The 27911-nt window shown below is 45.6% G+C and overlaps 1 protein-coding gene across 2 annotated transcripts; it reads left to right on the forward strand.

The window, feature by feature from the left end:
- Positions 1–3346: 3346 nt before the first annotated feature.
- mtmr14 (myotubularin related protein 14) lies at positions 3347–27670 on the forward strand. Of its 2 annotated transcripts, XM_056606213.1 has the most exons (19): positions 3347–4317; positions 4439–4587; positions 5501–5609; positions 6913–6988; positions 7151–7211; positions 7338–7460; positions 8178–8251; positions 12441–12511; positions 13838–13912; positions 14389–14455; positions 14677–14762; positions 15040–15116; positions 15908–15944; positions 19402–19472; positions 19794–19852; positions 20224–20353; positions 22334–22510; positions 23249–23458; positions 25203–27670. In XM_056606213.1, the coding sequence occupies exons 1-19, from the start codon at positions 4183–4185 to the stop codon at positions 25381–25383; spliced, it is 1968 nt and encodes a 655-aa protein (XP_056462188.1). In that variant the 5' UTR covers positions 3347–4182; the 3' UTR covers positions 25384–27670. The 2 variants fall into 2 exon arrangements, with proteins under 2 accessions (XP_056462188.1, XP_056462189.1); XM_056606214.1 differs by lacking the exon at positions 23249–23458.
- Positions 27671–27911: the final 241 nt, after the last annotated feature.

Here is a 27911-nt window from a genome sequence, read left to right on the forward strand (position 1 = left end):
AAGAACTAATTTGTGCATAAGTGAACATTCCTGAAAGTTTTTACTGCCAATTCCGCATCCCCTTATATATTAACCATTTTGCCATTTTGAAGAGATAAATCACAACTTAGTTTTATGCACTTGTTATTGAAAACATAATACACATATTAAATACTTTAAAAATGAGACCAAATAAATGCATTTAGTTAACATCTCATTGTTTTTATTTCCTCTCATCAGTAAAACAAACAATGTACGTTAGCCTTTCAACTAGATACAATGTTAGAAGTAAATGTATCAGTTATAAACATTACAACCATTCAGTACTAACAAAACCATGCTTCTTGTTGAAAGTTCTTCAAATGCTAATGTGTAAAAAATAAATAAAAGAAATGTATTTCAATTAATTTGGCGACCCAATTCAAATCTCCCGCGACCCACATGTGGGTCGCGACCCAGTCTTTGGGAAAGACTACTCTAGGGCACATTGGACTGAGGCTGGTAGACTGATGACGTGGTATGCTCTATCCCCAATTTTTTGAGAACCATTTTAAAATCAACTGACATAAAATGAGATCCTCCAGACTGAACCTCCTTTGGCAGACCGACCCGTGGGAAAAAGACAGCCATGCCTCCAATACACTCTTAGAAATGATATCATGCAGAGGAACTGCCCCTGGATAGGGGCGGTAATACTTTTCTCTTCTTATGCAAGTGTAGTTAGTCAATCATAACCCGAGAGACAAGCTCTAAATAGACAGGCAGCAGTTCTAGAGGAGTCTGGGGGAATGGTTTGGTTTGGTTTTCCCACCATCTTACAAGTGTGACAGCTTTTGCAGAATTTAACTACATCTTGGTTTATTTATAGGCCAGTAAAAGTGTTGTCATGATTTTCTCATGGGTTTCCCGATTTCCAAGATGCCCACCAGAGGGATCTCATGGGTCTCTCGCAATATTTCCTTCCGGAAAGTGAGAGGGGCAACCATTTTTCCTCAGTTGCAGTCCTACCTTGAGGACGCCTCCACTTACGGCAAAGCAGCTCATCACATAGTCCTATTGTTTTTTAACTAGCTGAGAGTGTGTACATCACCGCTAATATCATCAGACCAGCAAGGGAAAGAAACGGGAAAGAAAGAGAACGAATTACCACATAGGGAACACCTCCTGAAAGTCTGCTTCTATCTGGTTCATCTCTGGCACTGCAGCAGGGGAACCGCACACAACGGCCGCTCAAGGGCTACCCTAGCAGACAAGGGGGGACTTCAAATTCACCTGATGTAAAGGAGCTGACAGTAAAGAAGGCACCTCTTGATCACAACCAATGTCCGTTACTCCCTGTATCACTGAATGATCCCCCATGGAAGTCTGATCTGAAAGTAACTCTTGGTTAAACATACACAATGACTGAGCTCCCCCCAAATGTTCTGCAACATGACCACAGGATACCACTTAGCTCCATCAAGAGACACAGAGCCCTCACACAAAAAAAACCTGAAATGTTCCATCAGTCAAGGCCAACCACCCTCTGGTGCTGGAATGATGGAAGGCTCCATCGGGGAACCCTATAGTGAAAGAGTTTTTTCCTGACCAACAATGGACATCAAGGCCACCGATTTGTTCGGGCCTTCTCCTTCCTACTTGAAAGCAGCTCCTAGCATTGGGACTTAAATGTCCCATGGCATCACTTAATGAGGTTTTCTAACATTCATATGAGTTCTCCTAGCCTGCCTATGGTCCCCCAGTAGCTAGAAATGGCGTTAGGTGTAAAATGAGCACTAGCTGTCCTTTGAAAAATCAAAGCTCAGACGTTCCGTTTTGGAAATTTGCCCCGTATGTCGTCATACGGGGACATGCTACCTCCCCTTTCGCTGCTTTTCCCAATGAGCTACGGTCGTGTGAGCGGCACATGTGTGTGCGTGTGTGAATACACACTGTAACGCAAGTGTTGTACCCTTCTTTGTTATTTGGATAACCGTTCTGCTGTTGGTGTTATGGCGAATAACACGTCGGCAACTTCTCTGCAACTCTGGTATTTCCACAACGAGACTCGTAGTGGGGGTTATCTCAGCCATGGTTGAGAAGGAATAGGGGGAAAAGGAACTTTGGCTTTGCCTCCATGAAGTACATGAACCGCGAAATGAAGGAGAAAGGGATTGTTGCCCGCGGTTGTCTCTCACCGGAGCCCCGCTGCCTGCTGTCCGTTGCCGCCGCGAGGCACGCGGCCCGCTTCGGCATCGGGGCTCCGGCGGGAGACAATCTCGGGCAACAATCCCTTTCACCTCCATCTTGCAGTTCAGTCTACTTTAGATTGATGTGGAAGTGGCAGAACCAGAGACGTCGGAGAACCTGACGCAGTCGATTGAGATTCATAATATTGTCTGGAGGTGCACACAGCTTTCTGCCGTGATAATATATATTATATGATGTAGATATCTATGCATAATATCATATTATTTAGATATAGAGCTCAAGGACTCCCGCCGGAGCACCCGGAGTGTTCTAGAATATTTACAGAACACGGCCAAAGTCAGTGTGGGCCTTGCCATTGCAATACATCCACTGTAAACAGAGCGCATGGTACCGTGGCTGCAAGCTGCTCAAGGCCACACCCCCACCCTCCTCCTTGACCCGCCTCTCTCCTCCTCATTTCATTAAAGCTACAGACACTGAAACAGCATGATCAAAGCTCAATGTGCGACTGGCTCGTAGTGGCTGCAATTCTGCACCATGGCTGAATTTCGGGAACGTCTGCAAATACTGTGTTTGGAGCAAACTAATATCTATATTAAAGCATCCTTAAAGTAGCATGCCATCATGGGACCTTTAATATTACCGCGCTTCTTTAAATAAAAACAATCTGGGAGATCAGAAGTGTGGGACGGCATATTTGCAGGTTAAGGTATTTCCTGTCTTACCACCAGATGACAGTTGTAGTAGGACGTGTCTGAGAATTTCTTATTTGGTTGATCGCAAACCCTGTCCGTTTGGGGACCATTTATTTTCGTAATCGTCAGCCTCCACTGCAGCTTTTCTCATGGAATCAGTTTTAAGGCTAGGTGCGTTCTTAAATCTACCAAAAGGCCTCTAAAATTCCTCCAAAATAACATTATCTCGCATAAACGTATAAACAATAAGAATTATTACAAAATAAGTGTTTTTATTCATAAACATAAAGTGATAACGCAATACGTTTTTTTATTCCAAAACATAACATGGTAACAACACGACGTGTTTTATTCATAAAGCGAAAGTGATAAAACAAGACCTGTTTTATTCATAAACATAAGTGATGGTGTTTTGATTCATAAACGTAAAATTATAACAATACGTCATTTCCGGAGGGGGGCGAGGCCTGTCACGTGTTACTCTCAACTTCCTGTTTACCGATCGCGCTCACCTCGGGACGGTGCACCGATTGCAACACTTCTCCGTCGTGTTGTTTCTGATCAGCATCGATCCGTTATTATCGTTATTGCCGTTATTGGTCAGTCTTAGAACGTTCAGCAGCTCGTCGTTTCCGGTGTCACTACTCCCGCCACACGAGCACGTGACATTGAGTGAGCGCGAGCAGGCCAGGAGTCCTGGAGGTTTCCTGAGGAGGCAGAGGGACCAGGACCAGGACCAGGACCAGGACCGGGGGCCAAGGAGCTGAGGCAGAAGGACGAGGACCGGGGGCCAAGGAGCTGAGGCAGAAGGACCAGGGGCTGAGGAACCAGGACCAGGGGCTACGGTGCTGAGGCGAAGGAATCAGGACCGGAGGCTAAGGAGCTGAGGCTGAGGAACCAGGACCAGGGGCTACGGTGCTGAGGAACCAGGACCAGGGGCTAAGGAGCTGAGGCGGTGGGAACAGGGGCTGAGGAGCTGGGATGTGGGACAGGACGGGTGGTTCCGCGGTGGGTTTAGATTGACGCTAACAATATATATATCCTACCGAGACTAACACAGACAAGCAACAAACCAGTCTAACAGCTAGCCACACAGTGTTGACACTCGGCAGGGGTTGCTGGTTCACAGGCTGGCTAACGGGGTGCGTGTAAAGGGGGTCTGAACTCGGGAGGAAAGCCCGCCCCCCTGAAGCGGGCAGTCAGGAAGAAGCTGGCGGGGAAGGGATGGCCTGGCCGGTCCTCCCGCCCCAGAGTACACGGTGCTGCGGTTTTTGAAGGAGGGACAGTCCGCCTGGAGCCCACGGGGGGTCGCGGCAGAATGATGGCCGGGTCACCCTCCTCGTCCGGGAGCTTCACGTCTCCAGTGCTCTCGATCAAGAAGGGCGAGGAGATCGCGGATTTGATCGATTTGTTTTCTAAGATACAGTACAGAGCAAAAGAAGTCAGTCCTCGGGTGAGATTTTTTCGTCCACGTTTGTAGCTTGTTTGATTTGCTTTACTTACTCAGCTAATATCGCAGACAACGTTTAGTTTGCCCTCATGATGGATCTAATGTTACTCTGATGTGTCATCAGGTGGACGCAGTGGAGAAGCGATGCTTGGAGCTCTTTGGAAGAGACTACAAGTACAGTGTCATCCATAACACCAATGGAGAGGTCTGCGGCCACTACCCCCGCCAGATAGTCTACCTGGAGTATGAATGCATGGATTCTCAGAGAGACCGGTAAGAGACACCAAACACACATCACAACAAGCTTTTTGTTATTCACTTGAAGGTCAAACCAGTTTTTTAATGGTGTTCAGAATCATGTCAGAAACTTTGTGTCGTAAGCTTAGTCGTAAACATAGCAATTACTGCTTAGTTCATTTTTATATCAGTAGCAGACATGTCACCTGGATCTTATGTTAGAAAAGGGAAGTGAAGATGACACAGCTGCCTTGAGTTTCCACTTAAGGCTGGAAATAGTATATATAACTCCTAGTTGATATTGAATAGCTCTTTTTAGGTATCCCGGCACAAAGTTAACAAACATGAACAGAATTAAGTATATAACCAACCAATGGAAGTATTATGTATAGGTAATGTAATCTCATCTGTTTGTTTACCTTTGTGCTATAGCAGAGCATGCGTAATGTTGCCTCACTGTGGACCTGATTATCCAGGGTCCAGGGTCATTGATTGTTTTTGCTTTAGCGCTGTTACCACGTGCAGCTATCTCAGACGAGGGTTTTTATTCAGTTAGAGTTGCAGCTTTGGGAGTGCAGTTATTTTGACAAATTGTTAGCAAACTGTTTCACTGTAAATATCTGTTTGGCTTTGTGGCGAGTTCCCAAGTCGCAAAGTTACTGTTGCCATGGTGACTGACATTTTCTGTTGCAGGGTAGTGTAGTAGATATCATGGAAACTTGTGGAAGTTACCATATAAAGAACATATTCTCATCAATAGTTTAACCTTCATTACTGATTTTCAAAGAGTTATCATGGAGTGGAACCACACTGCCCTGGTCTACACTGGAACACGTCTTTACTGTGTGTGTGTGTGTGTGTGTGTGTGTGTGTGTGTGTGTGTGTGTGTGTGTGTGTGTGTGTGTGTGTGTGTGTGTGTGTGTGTGTGTGTGTGTGTGTGTGTGTGTAGGTTTCAGAGCTCAGTACAGATCAGTAAGCTTCAGGACCTGGTGAACAGGAGCAAGCTGGCGCGCTGCAGAGGAAGGTTCGTCTGCCCGGTCATCCTCTTCAACGGCAAGGTGTGGAGCCCCCTCTGAACCCTACCCCCGCTAAACACACCACACACACTCCATGGTGGAGTGCAAACCCAGTCGATGAGTTGGATATTGTTTTGAATAGAAAAAAACATTCAGCCCCTGCCTGAAGATTTCTCCTCCATGCTCTTTTGTGTCCCTAAGATAGTGATGTTCCTTGTATTAATTAGGGGTATGGATAAAATGAGGTAGGGATAAAAAGGATGGGCCAAAATGTACTTTAAGTGGAGCTATAACAAGCCTTTGAAGTGCAACATCCTCAACAGGCTGCCATTTCCACTAAGAAAGTGCACTATGCATGACCCATATTGGAAGATCATTATAACTTGAAGCAATGGCTCCAACTTGACCAACACCCTCACACAAAAGATTTGTTGCCGGAAGTGGTAAAGGCTCCAAATTCAGCACAGATGTACTAGGGGACTGTGGGACTATACTGTGTCAAATTGATAGCAGTAATATTCATAGACAAGATGGCAGAAATATATATATTACAGTGAAATAGTTGAATATCTCCGATGTTTAAGCAGCTGTAACATTGTGTGTAAAACACATATGCTCAGCTCAGATTCCATAGTATACCCATGCCAAATTTCCAGTCTATATCTGAAAAGAGAATTTGATGAATCTTTTTGAAGTTGCATTTCTGATTCGAGGCATCTCTCCAAAGCAGGCTGGGCATTAAAGCGATACACATGTAATTTCGCAAACTTCCGCTTGACAGTGGATTTTGTCACAGTATGCTTTAGAAACATGGTTGGTAATTGTTTTGATATTTTATCTTTTGGTAAACCAGTTTTTTAGGCATACCAATGCCATATTACCATACCTCCACATACAGAAGACTTATATTTCTCAAATATACTCTAATCTGCCCATGGCAGTCTGCGGTCATAATGTCTGTCATACGGTCATTTTGTCGTTCATACTGACGCTCATATTGTCGCTCATACAATGATAATGTCGGTCATACTGTCGGTAATACTCTCGGTCATACGGTCATACTGTGGCTTTACAGTCATACTCTCTGTCATACTGTCGGTCATACGTCTGTCGGTCATACTGTCGGTCATACTCTCGGTCAAACAGTGGGACCCTGTCATGGTTGCTTGCAACTATACTGTATTTATCCTTTTGTATTTGTTTACTTTGTTCATGTTATATAAAAGAAAAAAAAAGTGCCTGCAAATGTATACACTCTATAACAGCCTACAAAACCTGTGTTTAAAGGCAGGTGTATTCTCAGATTACGAACCACTAATGTGTCTATTCTTCCACCGGAGTGCAGCACATCTGTCGGTCCTCCACGCTGGCGGGCTGGGGGGAGCTTTATGGACGCACCGGCTACAACTACATTTTCTCAGGTACCACACAGCTACTCCTCCAGGGAAGGTCTCCCATCACCTCAGGGTCTCTTCCCGTGAGGCTGAAGGACCAGTTTGGTTCCCTATATGAATGTACGCCCCTACGCCCCTAACGTTTTTTTGCTACCGGCTGATGATGCTGTTCCCGTTCATCTCCTGCAGGGGGCAGTGACGACACATGGACTGAACAGGATGAGGTCTTGGAAGAGGACAGTGCTGCCAGGTAACTGCATCAACGACGACTCTGGCCGATGTGGACAACAATACTTCTGCTTGTGTCGTTCAAGCATTAGTTTTCTTGGTATGAATATAAACACCACTGATTGGCTCAATGTCTTGCTCCCAACAGGAACAGTGAATCACAGCTCTTCGACAAGGTGCGCGGCCACGACATCAAGCTGCTGCGCTACCTGTCTGTGCGCTACATCTGTGACCTCATGGTGGAGAACAAGAAGGTCAAGTTCGGCCTCAAGTGAGCGCACACACACACACACACACACACACACACACACACACACACACACACACACACACACACACACACACACACACACACACACACACACACACACACACACACACACACACAGAAGCGACCCTTGTGCAGCATCATGGCCCTTGTTAGCTTCATGCAGGTCATCGCTACGGCCTTAATACAAAGGAGTGCTATTACAGAAGCTATTGATGAAGAGCTGAGAATATTCCTTGAAATGTATATATACACAATGTCATTATATGACCCGGCCGCTCAACATTAGACTATTTTAATTAGATTCAAAGGGGAATATGGTTTGGATGGCTCCCACTGGATAGATAGAATAGGCCATAACATTACAGAAATAATACAATCGTTTTGACGATATGCTAAAGCTAAACAATAGAATATGTAGCTGTACTACTCATAAGATCACTAATTAATGCTGTTGTGAGGTTCCTGTGTGTGTGTGTGTGTGTGTGTGTGTGTGTGTGTGTGTGTGTGTGTGTGTTACCTTTAGACTCCTGTTAATGAATCTTGGGAGAGGGTTTAACTGGGCTGTCACGGCCCGAAGTTTGAAGTTGCCATATGTTGTGTGCATGTGATGCTTAGAAGAAGGCTGGATTTGACCGGTTCAATGTTTTTGTTTGCTCTCTCTCTCTCCCTCTCTCTCTCTCTCTCTCTCTCTCTCTCTCTCTCGCTCTCGCTTCCTAGTGTAACGTCCTCTGAAAAGGTGGACAAGGCCCAACGCTATGCAGACTTTACCCTGCTCTCTGTGCCTTACCCAGGTGATTCATTAATTAATTCACGGGAAAACTCCTCCAGTATTTTGTATCTATCCCATCACGGCAGTACTGAAACATAAAGTGACCAACCATCTTTCCCTCAAGCATGCTGATTGCATTAATTCTCACAACCTCAAGCAATACCCGTGAAAATGGGTTTGACCAACCATCACCCTTCACACAAATCCCATAATTAAACGCTTCCACACACTCCCCCCCCCCCCCCTTCTGTGCGGTTATGAGCAATCATGTCTGACGATGTCTTTCATCTAATGACTAAATATAATAATAGATAGAGCTACATTTCCTCATTCCCGCAACCATCACAACCCCAAAAAGCATTGCATCAGACGTGACCTTCAATCTTTGCTGGTTATAATCTTTGATAGAAAATCATTTATTGAACGTCCACACACTCCCCCCCGCCCCCCTTCTGTGCGGTTATGAGCAATCATGTCTGACGATGTCTTTCATTTAAAGGTCTCATGACATGCTATTTGATGTATTCTTTAATATAGGTATTAGTGGGCAACTAACACAGTATTCAAAGACGTTCCCGAAATTCAGCCGTGGTGCAGAGTTACAGCCACTCCGAGCCAGTCGCACATTGAGCTTCCCCCAAATGCGCTGTTTTGGTGTCTGTAGCTATAATGCAAATGAGGAGGAGCGAGGTGGGTCAAGGAGGAGGGTGAGGGTGTGACCCTGGGCAGCTTGCAGCCACGGTACCATGCGCTCTGTTTACAGTGGATGTATCGCAATGGCGAGGCGCACACAGCCTTTAGCCGTGTTCTGTAAATATTCTAGAACACACGGGAGTCCTGGAGCTCTATATCTAAATATTATCATATAGCCTACATAGATATCTATATCATATAATATATATTATAACGGCCAAAAGCTGTGTGAGCCGATATTATGAATCTCAAACGACCGCGTTGGGTTCTCCGACGTTCCTGGTTCTTCAACGTCCTCATCAATGTGAAGTAGACTGAACCGCGACAAGGAGGAGAAAGGGATCGTTGCCGGGCAGCGCTTAGGCACCTCCGCCTCCGGCGGTGGTCCCTCAGCGGGTCTCAAGCGGGAGACATTCACCGCCAACAATCCCTTTCTCCTCCATGTCGTGGTTCATGTTCTTGAGGGAGTCAAAGCCAAAGTTCCTTCCCCCCAATTCATTCTCAACCTTGGCTGAGATAACCCCCAATACGAGTCTCGTTGTAGAAATACCAGAGACGAGAGTCCGACAGAACGGTTATCCAAATAACAAGGAAGTGTACAACACTTGCGTTACAGTCCTGGAGCTCTATATCTAAATAATATCATATAATACATAGAAATCTATATCATTTAATGCATATTATCACGGCCAAAAGCTGTGTGCGCCTCCAGACGATATTATGAATCACAAACTACTTTGTCGGGTTCTGAGACGTCTCTGGTTCTTCCACTTTCACATCAACCTGAAGTCGACTGAACCGGGCGCTGCCTGCTGCCGGCTGCCCGCTGCCGGGCGATGGTGCCTCGCGGCAACCGGCGGCATGACGCAGTTCATGTACTTCAGCGAGTCAAAGCCAAAGTTCCTTTCCCCCAATTCCTTCTCAACCATGGCTCAGATAACCCCCACAACAGTCTCGTTGTGGAAATACAAGACACGTCAAAGAACCGACAAGAAACACTTGCGTTAAAGTGTGTGTATTCTCACACACACACACACACACACACACACACACACACACACACACACACACACACACACACACACACACACACACACACACACACACACACACACACACACACACACACACACACACACACACACACACACGTGGCGCTCGCACGGTCGTGTCTCATTGGCGGGCCAACGTCTCTGGGCGGGCCAGGCAGAGTAAGGGGAGGAGCTGAGATTCCTGATGACGTCATGAATACAGACATTCCAAATCAGCGCGCTTGAGCCTCCGTTTTTTCAAAGGCGAGCAGAACAGCTAGTGCTCGTTTTACACCAAACGCAAGTTTTAGCCACTGGGGGACCATAGGCAGGCTAGGGGAACTCATTTATGTTAGAAAACCTCATAAAGTGAGATTTTCATGTCATGGGACCTTTAATGACTAAATATAATAATAGATAGAGCTACATTTCCTCATTCCCGCAACCATCACAACCCCAAAAAGCATTGCATTAGACATGACCTTCAATCTTTGCTGGTTATAATCTTTGATAGAAAATCATTTATTGAACGTCACCTCTAAAAGTCTAAGGGCCCTATTTGAAAGGTCTGAAACGCTAGTGAGAAGCGCCAAACGCAAGTAGCTTTGTAGGCGGTTCTATGGCGATGTTGCTATTTTACCAGCGGATAAATGACTCAAAAGGCCGATTTAGGGTCGTTTTAGACGCAGAGACGTAAGCACGTAATTTACACAAGGGACTTGTTTTAGACAAGTTTTGATTTACGGTTCCTTTAAGGTTCCTTAAGGATTGCGCGTGTTGCAAGGGGATTCTCCGCCAGAACAGTAGGGGGAGCAACGAACGAATCTGTGGGCGTGGAAGTGGAAATCGCTGGCTTGTTTATATTTATAATTATCATAATTCGTTCTTGTGTTTTCTTCTTCTCCTTCTTCAAAATTCTTCATTCGCTTCTGTCACGGCCTTTTAAAAATGGCGCTATTATGCTGTAAAACCGGAAATGTGAGACTCCTGAAAGGATGTGGTTAGCTGGCCAATCACAGTCTTTGCGAGCTGCGTAGGGCCGTAGTGTTTTAGTCGCATAGTCAGGAATTCTGGGCGACGCACTTAAGCACGTAAGGGGGGATATTTTACCGCGCAAGGGGGGGTTATGTATCTTACGTGCTTACGCGTTACGTCTAAAACAGAGCATATATCGGCCTTTACGCCCGGCGCAAATCGAAAAAATGTTTGGTCTGAAGTAGCCTAATTACCCGTAGGTGTGGTTTGGGTGTAACGTGCAATAAACCAATGAGAGTGCCAGCTCCCATCCCCTTTAAGAGCCATGAGCGGTGGATGTATCGCAATGGCGAGGTGCACAAAGCTTTTGGCCGTGATAATATACATAATATGATATATATATATATATATATTTATACAACGGGGGGCCTAAATCCAGCGATCTGATTGGTTCCTAACTGTTGTATAATGAGCGTATACATAACTGCTATGACGCCCGATCATTTTGTGAAAGTTTGCATATCACTCCGTGCCTGGAAGTAGAAACAGTTACAAAGTAAAACTTATGTTGGATAATGGAGAGGATGTAAATGTTGTTGCTCCGGGAGTGAGCAAGGCAAGACGAAAGCTTAGACACACGGCGAGTGAACTGCTCCATAGGATAAATTGCCAGCGAACCGCTCTAGCCGAGCCTTCTCTCGGAGGGACGCTAAAGTGTGTTGCATAGCGACCGTCGTGCATTTTGAAGGCAGCCAGGAGTGACTACTTTTTTGTATTCTTTAATAAAACAGCTACTTTGACTTTCTTGTTTTTTTTTTTAAATGTAGTGTGTCTATGACTTTCGTTTTGCCATAATAGTAACCGTTGTATAAAAGCAATAGATCACTTCAGTCAGTGCTATGTTCTGACAACGCCCCTTAACAGTGGTATAATGAGCACATACCACAGCCTGTCGTGATCTATTGCTTAAGTATAATATGTTATCATTTAGATATAGAGCTCCAGGACTCCCGCCAGAGCACCCGGAGTGTTCTAGAATATTTACAGAACACGGCCAAAGACATTCGCCATTGCGATATATCCACTGTAAACAGAGCGCATGGTACCGTTGCCCCAAGCTGCTCAGGGCCACACCCCCAACCTCTTCCTTGACCCGCCTCTCTCCTCCTAATTTGCATTAAAGCTACAGACACCAAAACGGCACGTTTGGGGAAATCTCAATGTGCGACTGGCTCGTAGTGGCTGTAATTCGGCTCCTCGGCTGAATTTCGGGAACGTCTTCAACTACTGTTTTAGGGGCCCACTAATACCTATATTAAAGCATCCATAAAGTAGCATGCCATGGGACTTTTAATGGATGAATCGTCGGATCATATATGATTCGATAATGGGTATTCCTTTGGGTCTGGCGAATCAGATCTATGCTTCATATTTTTCATGTGCCATCTATTTAGTTTTTTTTTTTTACTTCATAATTTTATAACACTTTATAACTTGATCCGTGTGTTTCAGGGTGCGAGTTCTTTAAGGACTACAAAGACAGAGACTACATGGCCGATGGACTGGTTTTCAATTGGAATCAGGTACACACACGCATACAATATATATATATATATATATATTACACAGCTTTTCTCAATAGCGTGGAATGCTCCGTTCACTTGCATGGGCCCTTCAACTTCCGGCGGTGAATTATATTTTATAACTAGAACATACATTTCCTGTAGTACATAGTGAGTACTTTTTCTAATAAAGCCACATAGATTAAGACATAAAGAGGCGTTAAATGTCTTCAATCAAGTGAAGGGATTTGAACAGAGCTCAAAAGTCTAAATGGAGTAAACAATGTAACCATGCAAACCCTCATCCTCATCGTCCTCATCGTCATCCGCCTATCCGGGGTCGGATTAACATTCCAACCAATGTTAATGGTTGGAAACAAATAAATTGACAGCTGAATGAAAAGCGCAAAAGATTGCTAAAAATGCAGAAATGTAAAAGTGTCAGAGAATTGACTTCCGTTGTAAAAAAAAAATATTTTAAAAGTAGATAAAAGAATGTCTTACAAAATATAAAATATAGTTAGTCTAGGTGAAAAATGTAGGAAGGAGATGGGTCCCTAAGTTTGTAGAGAATAATAAAGGATAATGGAAGAAAGAATGAATAAAACTTCAGAAGAACAATAGTTGAGCACTGCATGCAGCACACACCTTATTCACCGTTGCTAAGTATAATTGACCGATGTGAAGGAAAGTGGATTTTTGGTAATCTTTCGTATCACTCCGCAAGTAGTCCGGTAACTTATCAACCCCAGTGTACTCGGTTGCTAAGCAACGTCAACATCTTTGGCGGACTAATTCTCTGCTGATCAATGCTACGAATTCTGGTAACAAATAAAAATAGTAAAAATATACACGTGAAGTTATTTTTTCAATTTGGCCATGTAATAAGTGGGATAATGTATAGTGGGCAGGGCGAAGCAAGGGCTGTCTTTGTGTGCGAAGCAAGACAAGGGCGAAGCAAGACACCGACGCTTCACGTCAGTGTCCGGTTCTGGCTTATTTTTCCCGATAATGTCAGACGTTCTACACATTATCCCTTACATATATATCTGTCACAGACACCCACACTTAGTTAGGCTAACCCTTACTCAGCACTATATCAGACTCTTCACTGGTGTCAAGCTTACCCTAACCTACCCCTTCACTGGTGTTTGGCTAACCCTAACTCTTCACTGGTGTTTGGCTAACCCTAACTCTTCACTGGTGTTTGGCTAACCCTAACTCTTCACTGGTGTTTGGCTAACCCTAACTCTTCACTGGTGTTTGGCGAACCCTAACTCTTCACTGGTGTCAGGCTAACCCTAACACTTAACTTGTGCTAGACTAACCCTGACTCTTTCCCATCAGGACTATGTGGACGCTCCTTTGACGATCCCCACATGCTTTACTCCAAACTTGAACATTGACTGGACCGAATACCAGGTGAGTCTTTAGACACACACACACACACACACACACACACACACACACACACACACACACACACACACACACACACACACACACACACACACACACACACACACACACACACACACACACACAACTATCCCTATATATACAGTATATAGATATTTCTCTCTATATATTGATAGATATCTATATGTATAGATATCTTTAAATATATATATATAATTTATCTCAGAAATATAAAATATAAATATCACTCCATGATTCTAGAAGAAGCCTGCTTATTCTTTTGTTTTATTGTTATTGTTTTTTAAGATGCTAGAAATGAAAAGATGAATAGATCGATTATCAGTATCAACCCTGATATGCTCTCCTTGTTATATATGATAGATATATTATCAGTATCAACCCTGATCTGCTCTCCTTGTTATATATGCTTGTGGACCCTGACTACCCTATCCCTCACTCACTCTCTCACACCCCCCTAGTCGTGGGACCTGGTAGTGCAGACCCAGAACTACCTGAAGCTGCTGCTCCACATCATCAACAGTGATGGTATGTACTACTTTCATTTAATCTAGTTTAAAACTTTCAGCACCGTCTCATCTGGCCAAAGGCTTTTTAACACAACCAAATGAGCATTTACCTGTTACAGAAGTGTGAGTATACAAGAGGCTGGTGCATGTGAAAACATTTAGTGTTTCAGAGGCTACTGGTTCTTGACGTTGTTAAGAAGCCGTTGGGCTGGGATGTCTCTTGTATCTCTGTCCCTGCAGATGAGAGTGGTCTCCTAGTGCATTGCATATCAGGCTGGGACCGCACGCCTCTGTTTGTCTCCCTGCTCAGGCTCTCCCTGTGGGCGGTAAGTGTCTCACATCACCCACCAGCCTCCCTGTCCTCCCCCTACCTGCTGGTCTCCCTCCTGGTGTTGTAGCATACAGCATCCTCTCACGGCTAGCCTTCATCTGCTCTTTCATAAACACACGCAGGCCACATGCTACCTCAAGCCTCAACTTTATAAACACGGTGTCAATTCTGCTTTACCAAAGCAGGTTGCTTTGTGGATGCGTGTGACGCCGGACACGTTTAAAGGAATGAAATATTTCATATTCACGTTATTTTGCCTTCCTTCACCCCAGGATGGTGCTGTTCATGCCAGCCTTCAGCCAGCGGAAATCCTGTACCTGACCATCGCCTATGACTGGTTCCTCTTCGGGTACGCACGCACACACAGACAGACAGACAGCTCTGCATGGTGCTCCACTCGCAGAGCTGCACAAGGCCTGATGAACCAGCCGATGTTGGTCTGTGGGATAAGTAATTCAGAGAGCGAGTGAGAGACAAGGAGAGAGCATGTCCTGATTTCTTTCACAGAGCAGAGAGAGAGAGTTTTTGCCCATCTATAAATCGTCCTGTTGGTCTCTCATCTCTTTCTGTCTCTCCGTCTGTGATGAATGTGTAGCTCCTCTTAATTAGGTGTTTCAGTTCAAGCGCTCGCCAGCTTCAGTTCATCAGAAAAAGAGTAGCTAAAAATGTAACCTACATCTTGCTCTCTCGCTCTCTTTCGCTCCCTCTCCCTCTTTCTTGTTCTTGCTCTCTCTAGCGCTCTGTCTCGCTCTTTCTCTCCCTGTCTCCCCCAAGCAATTGTAATTAAATAAATATGAACAAAGAGTACATCAATATTCATAAACAATAAGTCTGGAAGGGATAATGTACAGTGTTCTGGTCACTATCACAGAATAAAACATTTATTAAGGATTTATTTCAAGGTTCATATCGGCTTGCTGCTCACGAACCTGCTGATTATACGCTACTTAGAAAACAATCAACCATTTTACACAAAATTATGATTAAAATGATTTTATTGCTTGAATAGTATGTTGTATTGCACTGTGGGTTGTTGTCTAATTGTTTTGCCTGATGACTATTGGTATGTTCTCCATGCTGGGTTGAATCATGTGTTGCCTCTTCCTGGTTCTCATCCCTCCTGCTCTGCTTCCTCTGCAGCCACATGCTGCCTGATCGACTCTCCAAGGGGGAGGAGGTGAGTGCCCTCTGAACCTCCAACCATTCCTCCTCCTATATCTAAAAGCTGTGCTAATGGTAACAGACTGCTACAGTAATATACTCCTATATCAAAAAGATGGACTAATGGTAACAGACTGCTACAGTAATATGCTCCTATATCTAAAAGATGGACTAATGGTAACAGACTGCTACAGTAATATACTCCTATATCTAAAAGGGACTAATGGTAACAGACTAATACAGTAATATACTCCTATATCAAAAAGATGGACTAATGGTAACAGACTGCTACAGTAATAAACTCCTCCTATATCAAAAAGATGGACTAATGGTAACAGACTAATACAGTAATATACTCCATTATCTAAAAGATGGACTAATGGTAACAGACTAATGCAGTAATATACTCCTATATCTAAAAGATGGACTAATGGTAACAGACTAATACAGTAATATACTCCTATATTTAAAAGATGGACTAATGGTAACAGAATGCTACAGTAATATACTCCTCCTATATCAAAAAGATGGACTAATGGTAACAGACAGCTACGGTAATATACTCCTATATCAAAAAGATGGACTAATGGTAACAGACTGCTACAGTAATATATTCCTCCTACATCAAAAAGCTTTACTAATGGTAACAGACTGCTATGGTAATATACTCCTATTCAGTGTTGGGAAAGTTGATTTTCTACGTGAACTAGTTCCAAGTTCAGTTCACGAATTTTAAAATGAACTAATTGAGTTAAACGTTCATAATTCAAAATTCTGAACTAGGTTCACAGTTCCAAAAAATGAACCAGTTCATATTTCATTTTTTTAATATGTTGATGTAAGCTAGGGCTGGGCAATTAATCGAATTTCGATCGCGATATCAATTTTGGGGTCAAACGATCTCCAAACTCGTATAATCGAGTTGAAACGATTAATTTGACATTTTCCGTTTGACAGTAGGCCTAGAGAGTTTATGAAAGTTTATGAAAGAGACGCGCATGCGAAAGCATTCAACGCGTCAACGCATCAGGAACGCATCAGGAAGTATGCCGTTGGCAGGAGGCGGGACATGCCAGTGAACCGCCAATCAGCAGCATCGACTGTTGACAGACATGTTGGAGTAGACCTACCGTGTGGAATATTAAAGTTTCAGTAACGTTACAGACAAGTTTGATGAACGATAACAAGCTCCTATAGCAGACTTTAACTAAGAGTTCTTTAAAGCAGAACTGCCAAGTACATCTTGTATATGTATTTCTGATTAACAACAATATGATTTTTATTAGCCATGTGTTTGTTATGGCTAATGGCTTTGTGACTTTTAACTTTGCTATGGAGAAATGCTGGGACCGTTGTTCTCTAGACATTAAATAGGGAATGTATTATTTCAGTCGAGTCATTCGTCAGTGCATTTGGCTGAATATATTGTATTCATGAAATGTTTTATGAAAATCAAATGTTAGATTCAGAATGTTGTGGCAGACAGTGCACTTACACACGAAAAAGGTTTTATTTTGGATACTTACACGTGTTTCTATGTCATAATTGATTGTGTCAATAAATGCATGTTTTCAAACTCAAAAATAATCGTTTGAATAATCGTGATATCAATATTGACCAAAATAATCGTGATTATGATTTTTCCCATAATCGAGCAGCCCTAATGTAAGCTATTTTTTTTTTCCAGTATTTTGAACATTGAGGCCCCTTTGTAGTTTGTCTAGGATGAAATAGAGTGGTTAATCAAGTATTGTAGCGAACTACAGTTTATATCGTGTTTTATTGCACATTTAGCGCATTTTCGCCCTACTGTTGAGTTGGAGAACGTAGCGAAAAGACTACAACCAAACGTAAACAGCCCCCCTTTCCGTTTCCGGCCAACAAGCAATGATTCTAGGAGGCATTCTAGTCCTATGAGCCAGAGAACTAACTTATGGATTGTACATATCTATAATATGAAATTCATCTTAGCCTTTATACCACAGATACTCTAGTCTAGGGTCTATAGCATATAACTGTGTTGTCTGATTACAGTTTAATTATTTTTTCACAATTTAACAGCTCTCGTTTTGAAGAATAATCACAGCGCCATTCGTTTCAATGGGAATCGCGACGGTCTATACTTTCAACATAAAGTGTACATATTTATAATTTGAAATTCGTCCCAGCCTTTATACGACAGATACTATAGGGTCTATAGCATATAACCGCTTTTTCTGATTACAGTTTAATGTAACAGTAAGCTGACAACACTGCAACTGCAAATCAACCACACAGAGATAACTATGGCAACCGGTCAAACAACACGGCGTTCTGCGCGCGCATCCGGCATGTTGATAAACAAATAACCCCCATATTGAACGAAGTTAAACCAAGTGAGTGTGCCGTTCACAGACACCAGAATGAACGAGTTCACAGTAACGTTCATCAGGGAGTAATACAGTACCTTCAATTCACGTTCGCCCAAAATATGAACGAGTTCATGAACTATCGTTCAATGAACGCGTTCAGGCACAACACTGCTCCTATATGAAAAAGCTGTAACTACTAATGGTAACAGACTGCTACGGTATACTACATTAAAAATCTCAAGGTGTGATCTGACTATAGGGAGCCGGTACTTTAGCCTTAACTAATAATAAACAATAAGTCATACATGGTATGATGTATATTGGAACAATTCACCAATGCTCTTTAGCAGCGCTGCTTGGGCGCTGACCGTCGCTGGGCCAGTCCAGCGTGAAGCCGAGGTCACTGTGGGCGAGGGTGCAACACATGAGTATTTATAGTCGCCTCATCAAGCTCACCCCCCACTGGGCATCGGCCCCGCCCCCTGTCTGCAGCCAGCTCTGAGCCATGCCCCCTCATGCCACAATGCTCTTTTATTATTGTCCGGATGAGGTCTGTTGGAGTTTGAAGGGGTCTTGGGTCAACTATACCAGAGATGGGTTCAGCATAGAAGTGTTTCTAGGTTGTTCGGTTCGCTCGACAAAGACCTGTTTGAACCAAATGAAAGATGAAAAAAACATAGCGACTTCTCCGCTGAACCGACAGAACACCGACAGAACACGTTTCCACACCCGATCCCGGGTGTGGAAACGCTTGTGATTCTACAGAGGATCTGCCCTGCCATGCAATGATTCAGAAAACATTTGCCCCGAGCTCTGGGATAGGGATTACTGATGAGGGGGAGGATCGATGGTCAATCCATGAGCCTGGATGTGGACCCCCATCCTTTATAGCAGCGAACTGCTCATCATGGGGAATAAAGAAGACGGGACCGTACCCATCAACCAGCAAAGCAGCCCTGTTGGCCCTTAAGTGGTCAATTCTTCTCACAATGTAGAACAAAAAAAAAGATTATATTGATTTTAAAAAGGATTTCATTGCTTCCACTCAAAAAAGTTATGTAGGACACATTGTCTTGTTTTTAACCATCTCTGCTTCTCTCCTGTTTGTCTTTCCCACTTTAGATCTTCTTCTTTTGCTTCAATTTTTTGAAGCACATTGTCTCAGAGAAGTTCTCTGCCATTAGGAAGCCCAGGTAGGTCCGCCCTTTTCCTGCTGCCCTCCATCTCCTTCACACAAGTCTGATCAATCTGCTATTTCATGGAGAACCAGGCTTATGTAACCCACCATGGAATAGGTCTGGGTGAACAATAGTTCTGTTTCTCTTGCCTCATTCTCCCTCATAGATATGCATAGCCTCTTTCTGGTGTTTTTTCATCTGTCTGTCTGTGTGTGTGTGTGTGTGTGTGTGTGTGTGTGTGTGTGTGTGTGTGTGTGTGTGTGTGTGTGTGTGTGTGTGTGTGTGTGTGTGTGTGTGTGTGTGTGTGTGTGTGTGTGTGTGTGTGTGTGTCCGTAGAAGGAAGAACTCCCACTTCAAAGACAATGATTTCACTGTAGATGACCTCTGCCAGTTAAGTAAGTGGGTCCCTCAGCGGAGGGGAGGGGGGGGGGGGTAGATGAATGGCTCTCGGGGCCTCCTCAGAGCATCATTGATAGAGTGCCCTGATGAAATGGTTAAATCCAGAAACTAAATAAAACACAGGTTGTCTGCAAACCTTTAGTGTTATTGGACAAAATGCTCTTGCTCAAGCATACATTGCTGAATTGCCACTTTGTTTATCTGTAATTTGACACATGCTCTGTCTTTTAATTGTTGCCTGTGCACTGATGCATTTGTTAGCAGCAGTGTGGAGCAGTATATTTAGCAGGGGGGAGGATAAGATGGATCTAGAAGGTGTGAGATTAAGTAGGGGGGTCCTGATGCTGTGTGTTGTGATGGTGCACAGAGTCCAGGGACCGCGGCAGCGTGACCAGCCTGAGCAGCGACTTCTCCCTCATCACCGAGGAGATGGGAGGGGGCGTGGCCGGGGGCGGAGCCTCCAGCCTTACCACCGACGTGGCCGAGCTGCATCCCAGGTAGCCACACACACACACACACACACACACACACACACACACACACACACACACACACACACACACACACACACACACACACACAGTGGAAAACACCACGTTTCCCTGACCATTGTTCAATCTAGACCGACCCTTTGTGTTGCCGTCCATCAGGCGTTATAATCTAGGGGGCTGTCCATCAGGTGTTATTATCTAGGGTGCTGTCCATCAGGTGTTATTATCTAGGGTTTCGTCCACCAGGTGTTATTATCTAGGGTTTCGTCCACCAGGTGTTACTATCTAGGGTGCTGTCCATCAGGTGTTACTATCTATAAGGGGTATAACGGTACACTGAAGTCACGGTTTGGTTCATACCTCGGTTCAGACATCACGGTTCGGTTCGAGTTCGGTACAATGGCGGGAAAAGAAAAAACTAAAATGCAGAAGGCAGTTCTTTTTTATTGTGCATGTCTCAGGTTGTACCGCCTAGTGTCATACAGTCTCTCCCCTGAGCTAGCTGCAACAGCCTGAACTGTGTAATCTAAAATGTAAAAAGTAAACAATAAGTAGGCCCCACATCATCTCCAGACTGAAAACGCAGCATGTCTTATTTCTGAAAGTGCAAAGTAAACAGAATTTTGGCGCATTTCCACTGGAGCGTGCGGGTCAGTTCGGTGGGGCTTGGTGGGGTAGTGAAGGTGCGGTTCGTCTCAGCTCAGATACGGCTCGCGTTTCCACCGCCGACAGTGACCTTATGGTAGGGGGGGGGTTTAAACCGGATGGCGATAGCCGTGGCAGCTATGTTAGCATTGTGACCTCATAACAGCCGGACACAGTGTAGCCTGCTAATATTTCCAAGAGAAAAGATGAACGCGCACAATGGACAAAGATCAACAATGTAGGACGTCCAAGAAGGAAGGCAAACTTTTGTGGGACATTTTCTTCAGTAAACTAAGCTTTCGTCGCAGAAATTCCTCGCGGATAATGTGTCTGTTTGTTATTATCCCCCTGTCTCACGGAAGTGCGATTCTATCGACCAATCAACGGAGGACGTGTGTAGCTCGAACTTGCCGGCACCCTTTCAGGCTCCTCAGTAGACTATCTCAACAGAGGAGTACAGCGAGACGAGTACGGCTGACTCCGGGTCACACCCACTTTCGGCGGTGGAACGTGATACGTGCCGCACCTTAGCGAACTGAACCGACCCGCACCCTCCGGTGGAAACGCGCCATTAGTTGTCCCTGAAGAACTCGCGTTTCTAACATTAGTTCTGCATTGCATTAATTAATTCGCACGCCAGTTTTATTTAATTTATACCGTGTATTCTCTGTGTAAATCCATGCACCGAACGGTGACGTCCGTACCGATTCGGTTCAGTACGAATACATGTATCGTTACACCCCTACTATCTATGGTGCTTTCCATCAGGTGTTGTTATTAGGGATGTGAATAACTCATGGTCGAATTATCTGTGGGTGGTATGAAACAAAAATCGATAATTTGATGTGTGCCGGCATTCACAAAGGCAGCCATGGATCGTCGGTAAGAAATCACAGTATCTTAAACGCAAAAAATGAACTACCCTAACACCGGAGGGGCCCCGGTGTTAATATCTAGGTGAGGGCCCCTCAGGTGTTACTATCTAGGTGAGGGCCCCTCAGGTGTTATTATCTAGGTGAGGGGCCCTCAGGTGTTATTATCTAGGTGAGGGCCCCTCAGGTGTTACTATCTAGGTGAGGGCCCCTCAGGTGTTACTATCTAGGTGAGGGCCCCTCACGTGTTACTATCTAGGTGAGGGCCCCTCACGTGTTACTATCTAGGTGAGGGCCCCTCACGTGTTACTATCTAGGTGAGGGCCCCTCAGGTGTTATTATCTTGGTGAGGGCCCCTCAGGTGTTACTATCTAGGTGAGGGCCCCTCAGGTGTTACTATCTAGGTGAGTTACTATCTAGGTGTCAGCGTTACATAACATATGTCCCCCACATGCTGCCCCCCTCCCAGGAAGAAGGGCCCCACCTCATCGCCCCAGACAATGGTGTGGAGTAAGCCCCCCCACCTGGAGGATCACCTGTACCACCCGCTGGGCGAGGCCCGGTCTTCCAGCTCCTCCTCCTCCAACCAATCGGAGCAGGGCATCACGCGCGCAGGGAGCAGCCCGTTGGCCGTCCCTGGCAGAAGGTAAACCCTGGAGCTGTGGTCTGTTTTACCTGTGTTCAGTCAAAGCACGTGCTCTAACCGTCAGCCGCAAGGACACAAACGCACAAACCCCACAACAGACTGAAAGAGATCCCTGTGATAGTAGTGGCCACAGTTACAGCAGAGGTCCCAGATCAAAGAGCTCGCTGAGCTCCGAGAGGGCCACGGGCCAGAGAACGCTGGGGTCAAGGCTCTTGAGAATCCTAACCTTTATTTAACCAGGCTGGTCTCGTTGACATTCAACATTTATTTTACAAATGAGACCACATATGAAACACGGTTGACCTTTGACCTCCAGTCCACCAGGGGGTCAAGCTCCCTCAGGCTCTGCTGCTTTGAGCTCAGTTCCATGAGGCCTGAAGCTGGCTCAGTCCTCCCTGAGGGTCTCTAACCAGACCGGTCTCTAACCAGACCGGTCTCTAACCAGAACGGGCTCTAACCAGACCGGTCTCTTAACCAGACCAGGCTCTAAAGAGCCTGGTGTGTGAGTAGGCTACAGAAGGCAAGATGACTAGTAATGGTTGGTTTAGTGTGTCCAGGTTAGCAGAAGGTAGGATGACTAGTAAAGAAGTTTTTGTGTGGCATGGTTAGCAGAAGGTAGGATGACTAGTAAAAGGTGGTTTTGTGTGGCCAGGTTAGCAGCAGGTTGACTAGTAAAGATGGTTTAGTGTGGCCAGGTTAGCGGCAGGATGACTAGTAAAGATGGTTTTGTGTGGCCAGGTTAGCGGCGGAGTACCCCCGCTCCGGCTCCTCCCTCTCCACCGACTACGGCAGCTGGCAGATCGTGTCGGGCTGCGGCAGCATCCATGACCACGGCCACTTCATGCCTCCGGCCTCCGCCTCCTCCACCTCTTCCTGCGCCGTGGCCACCGCCGCCTACGACCCACCCCTCCCCTTCAGCTTCCAGGACGAGGGCCCCAGCGGGCGCATGTGAGTGGGCCCCTGTTGTAGCTGAACACTGGCTGCGCTGCTCATCACATGCCATCATCAGAAGCTGTGGGTGTGTGGCCCCTGTGTCAGGGACCTTGGTGTGGCCCGTGTGTCACGGACCTTGGTGTGGCCCCTGTGTCAGGGACCTTGGTGTGGCCCCTGTGTCACGGACCTTGGTGTGGCCCCTGTGTCATGGACCTTGGTGTGGCCCCTGTGTCATGGACCTTGGTGTGGCCCCTGTGTCATGGACCTTGTTCTGGATGTGTGAAGATATGGTGAGGCTCAAGCCTGTGTTCATGAAGCCACCATGCACATCACACTTCCCCTCCAGACCTGGCGCTGCCATGAGGTGTGGAGTTTAGGTCTGGCATCGAGAGGACAAGCTTCGTGTGGAGCTCAGGCCAGCCTCAGTGGTGTGTTTCTAACCTCCACTGGGAGCTATGGAACGTCCCCTTCACGTTTGGCCATTTAATTTGGCTGAATGATTGATCATCATGCAGCATTCAATTATAAAGTGAAATGGTAAACGTTACTGAGGTTTGAAAATTTAGCCTTTACTCTCCCCCTAAAAAGGGGGAAATTGAAGTAAATCCTCTACAATTGACCTTTTGTAATGACGCATCAAATCTATAGAGGGTTTCCACATGAGGGCTTCTTTGGACTGTTACACAGCCCTCCAGTCATGTTGAACAGCCTCTTTCGCCATCAGGAGCGCAACAGAACGGTTTAATGATCTATGCAGCTAGTAGGGGCCGCTAGCGGCTCTGAGGGTCTGATCAGGAACCTATTGGTGGATTAGTTCCAGGCAGGTGGGGCCTACGTTCTTAAAGGTTGTTCCCAGGGGAAACGCTCACCACATGGGTTCATCCCTAGGCTCAGCGGTGAGCAGCAGGATTCTTTGCTGTCTGTGTGTCAGCTGGGTGGTGAGCAGGTGGCGCAGGCCGTTCCAAAGCTGTTTCTGGAGAACGCTCATGTTCCGTGTCATGGCAAACGCTGTGTATCAGGATCATACGCTGTGTGTTTTCTTCATACACCGGTATCCAAGCAACTGAGCAAGGGGTTCTTTTTAGTCTTCTTATTCTGTTCCGAAAAATGGATGATGGGATCTCGCCATGGATACTCAGTCAGTCAGTAAGTCGCTCACTCACTCGCACGCTGCCTTGTCATGGAGGGGGAGGAGCTAGTGCTTCATGCTGGCGGTGGGGTCTGGTTCATGGTCATTGGGTGATGTAGTTGGTGGACTACTTTAGCCCCTCCCTCCCTGGGGCAGCAAGGGGGGCTGGCCATTTCTAAAGTCTAATTGATTGCCCTTCTCAACACCTCTGACACAGCTATGACAATGCTGTGTGGACGCATGTGATTGACAGGCAAATGGCTTCCCTGACCCAATTAGGGCAGAGAGGCCCTGGTTGGTCAGAAATCAGCTGGAGAAAGGTCCCAAATGGAATTGTCCTACGGAGGCCGTTGCAGTGAAATGATCTGCAAGCATTAGACTAACTAAAACTGGGCTTGTAGCAGACTCAATGGTAGTTTCTGTATCACACACCTTTAGGAATAGATGAACATTTGTAGTTTTAATACGATATGTCTTCCTTTTTGACAAACCCTCTTCTCCCTCCCTCACTCTCCCCCTCCCTCCCTTCCCTCCTCCCTCCCTCTCACTCCCTCTATCTCCTCCTCCCCTCCCTCCCCCTGCCTTACTCCCTCCCTCCCCGCCACTTCCTCCCCCACCCTCCCTCCCCAGGTGTGGCTTCCTGTCGGAGCGTCAGGCCCGTCTGGAGGCGGTGCGGGAGCTCTTCCTGGCCGCCTACAGCTCCACCGTGGGCCTCAAGTCGTCGGCCCCCAGTCCCTCCGGAGCCATCTCGGGGCTCCTGGAGCAGTTTGCCCGCGGCGTGGGCCTCCGGGGAACCAACAACATCGTGTGACTGAGTCCCCTCCTGCTGCTCCCAGCTCCCCGGTCCGTCCGTTGCCCCCTGACGCTCAGCTGACACGCCCTAACTGCTCCGGACATTTCGCATTAAAGTGCCAAAAAAGATTTATTCGATTCTGGGGCTGAAATGTTTATTTTTTTATTCTGATTAATTTTTTGTTCATCCTTTTAATTACATTTAAAAGGCTCTTTCTTATATTTTGAGTTTTTTTATGTATTTGTCTCCTGCACATTGAAACGTCCCCCTGTGGGTCTTCAGTTCAGTGTGTTCAGGGCAGCTCTGTGTCGCCTCGGGGCTCCACGGTGTCACCACGTAGGGGACGTGAACGTGGCCCCCTTCACGAGACAGCCTCCTCTCTGCAGGCCCTTCTTCCTCCTCTCATCCTCCTCTCATGCGAGTCTCACGTCCGTCGCTCGTGGTGCTGCTGTTCTTCTCCACTGATTTGGACGGTCCATCTGATCGATCCACCGAGATCAATTGCTCTTCATGTGTTCACACGGACACGCCACTCGTTGAAGAAAAGAAAGAATAAGAAAAGGTAACTGTTTCATAACGGCTTTAGTGGACGGTTCGGTTCAGTACGAGCAGGCTTGGTGGCGGACGTCTGTTGTCGTGAGTCCAATCAAGAGGAGATCAATTCTGCTGTTGTGATCCTGTCATTGACAGCATCACCTGGTTTCACCTCGTTCAGGGAGCCCCTCCCTGATTACCTCATTAAACGTCAAGATTTCAACGGCCAAACTGTGTTCCCATGGTAGCCAGGGGTCTCACAGCGTGTGGTGGTCTGTGGGAGCGCTGTCAGGTGGCCCCTCGGTCTGGAGCCAGGCTCACTTTCTGTTTTGATCATTTACACACACATGGGCGGGGCTGCTCCTCTGGTGTGTGTGTGTGTGTGTGTGTGTGTGTGTGTGTGTGTGTGTGTGTGTGTGTGTGTGTGTGTGTGTGTGTGTGTGTGTGTGTGTGTGTGTGTGTGTGTGTGTGTGTGTGTGTGTGTGTGAGTGTGAGAGCTGTTAGATGATGACATGATATTCTAGCATTACTTTCTCAGAGGAGGTCATCACTATATCGGTTCATTATCAATATGCGTTTGCTAACATCGCTCCACCTCAGGATCTTGGTGCCTTTCTTCTCAGCAGCTCTACTGTGAGGCTGAGGACAGACGTATTACACCTTCCTTCAACAAGAGTCCTCCATTGGCGTTGGGTATAATCATCCTGTCACTGACGGGGCCACAGGTCGTTATGTTGGCTCATCGTCTCAATAATTGGGTAGCAGATCATTAACGGGGGAAGAGGGATTCAGGAAGAACACGATGCATCCTCCCTTGTGGGTTTTAAACTAGCTGAGGTTTGTGATCTGGCTTCAGCACAACACAAGGACTTGAACAACCACCGCTTCTAACGCTACTTTCACGTCTTCAGTTTGGAATGGGGAATGAACCCGTCAACTCTTACAATTCCCTTTTTAAGTTGTTTTTCAATGTATGTGTGGTAGGGTTGAATGTTTGCTTTAAATATATCATGCCTTAAGGCCCCTTTTATCATGCATTCTCTAATAAGTAAAATCACAGCGAAAAGTTCTGAAATAATTGTATTTAAAGTGTTGATGGATCGGTTATTTAACTTGGGGACGTCACACTTCTTTAATACTTCAAAACTCTTAAATATGAAAGCTCACACGCGGATATGCTTATCATCTGGCAACACCGTTTTATACAAAAGGCATTTCTTTGTCTATATGTCTTTTGGACAAAATTCTCTTTTGTATGAAGTATATCATAGAAAAGCTCAATTTCAAAAGAATGGATGGATGTCCCTGTCTATGTCTGATAGATGTCTGCACTAGGTATATCTGCTCTGTTGGGATGTCTGGAACAAGCAGGCTGATTCTCCTGTTGGTTCTACGAACTGGTTTAGTGTCTGGACCAGGTACCAGCAGGCTGTAATCCTCCCGTTGGTTCTACAAAACCTTTATTCTTGATCATCAACTTGGTTGTCGAGGCCTTTAGAGTTTCCTTTGTTTTTCCACCGGTTTTAAGATTATCCTATGTTTTTCTTTTATGATTTGTTGTCTTTGAGATTTTATTTTTAAACGCTGTACTCATTGTCATGTTGTCGTTGTTGAGACCTTTTCGCTTTGTATATTTTTAAATAATTTTGACATTTTGTTATTAAATTGCCCTTAATTGTTCGCAGTGTTTTCCGGCTACATTCAAAGGTGAGCTGAGAGGTAGGGGCTAATTGTTAATAAAGAAGTGAACACAAAAATGGCTCTTGAATATATGTATGATAGTTATATATGATATATCATTTATTACACATGATATGGGTGCCATCGTACAGTCGTTTTATGCAGAACTAAATTATGGATGTTATTTGTGGTGCTACCCCTGCCATGTCGGGGAAAGGACGCGGATAAGAGTCGTCAGTAGGCTTACCGCCCTCGCACCTGTCCCGCGCTCTACCCACACCTGTCCGGCTCTCTACCCCCACCTGCCGGCCGACCAGATGAATTGCCAGACC

Source organism: Gadus chalcogrammus, chromosome 13, assembly GCF_026213295.1.
Source record: "Gadus chalcogrammus isolate NIFS_2021 chromosome 13, NIFS_Gcha_1.0, whole genome shotgun sequence".
NCBI lineage: Eukaryota > Metazoa > Chordata > Actinopteri > Gadiformes > Gadidae > Gadus > Gadus chalcogrammus.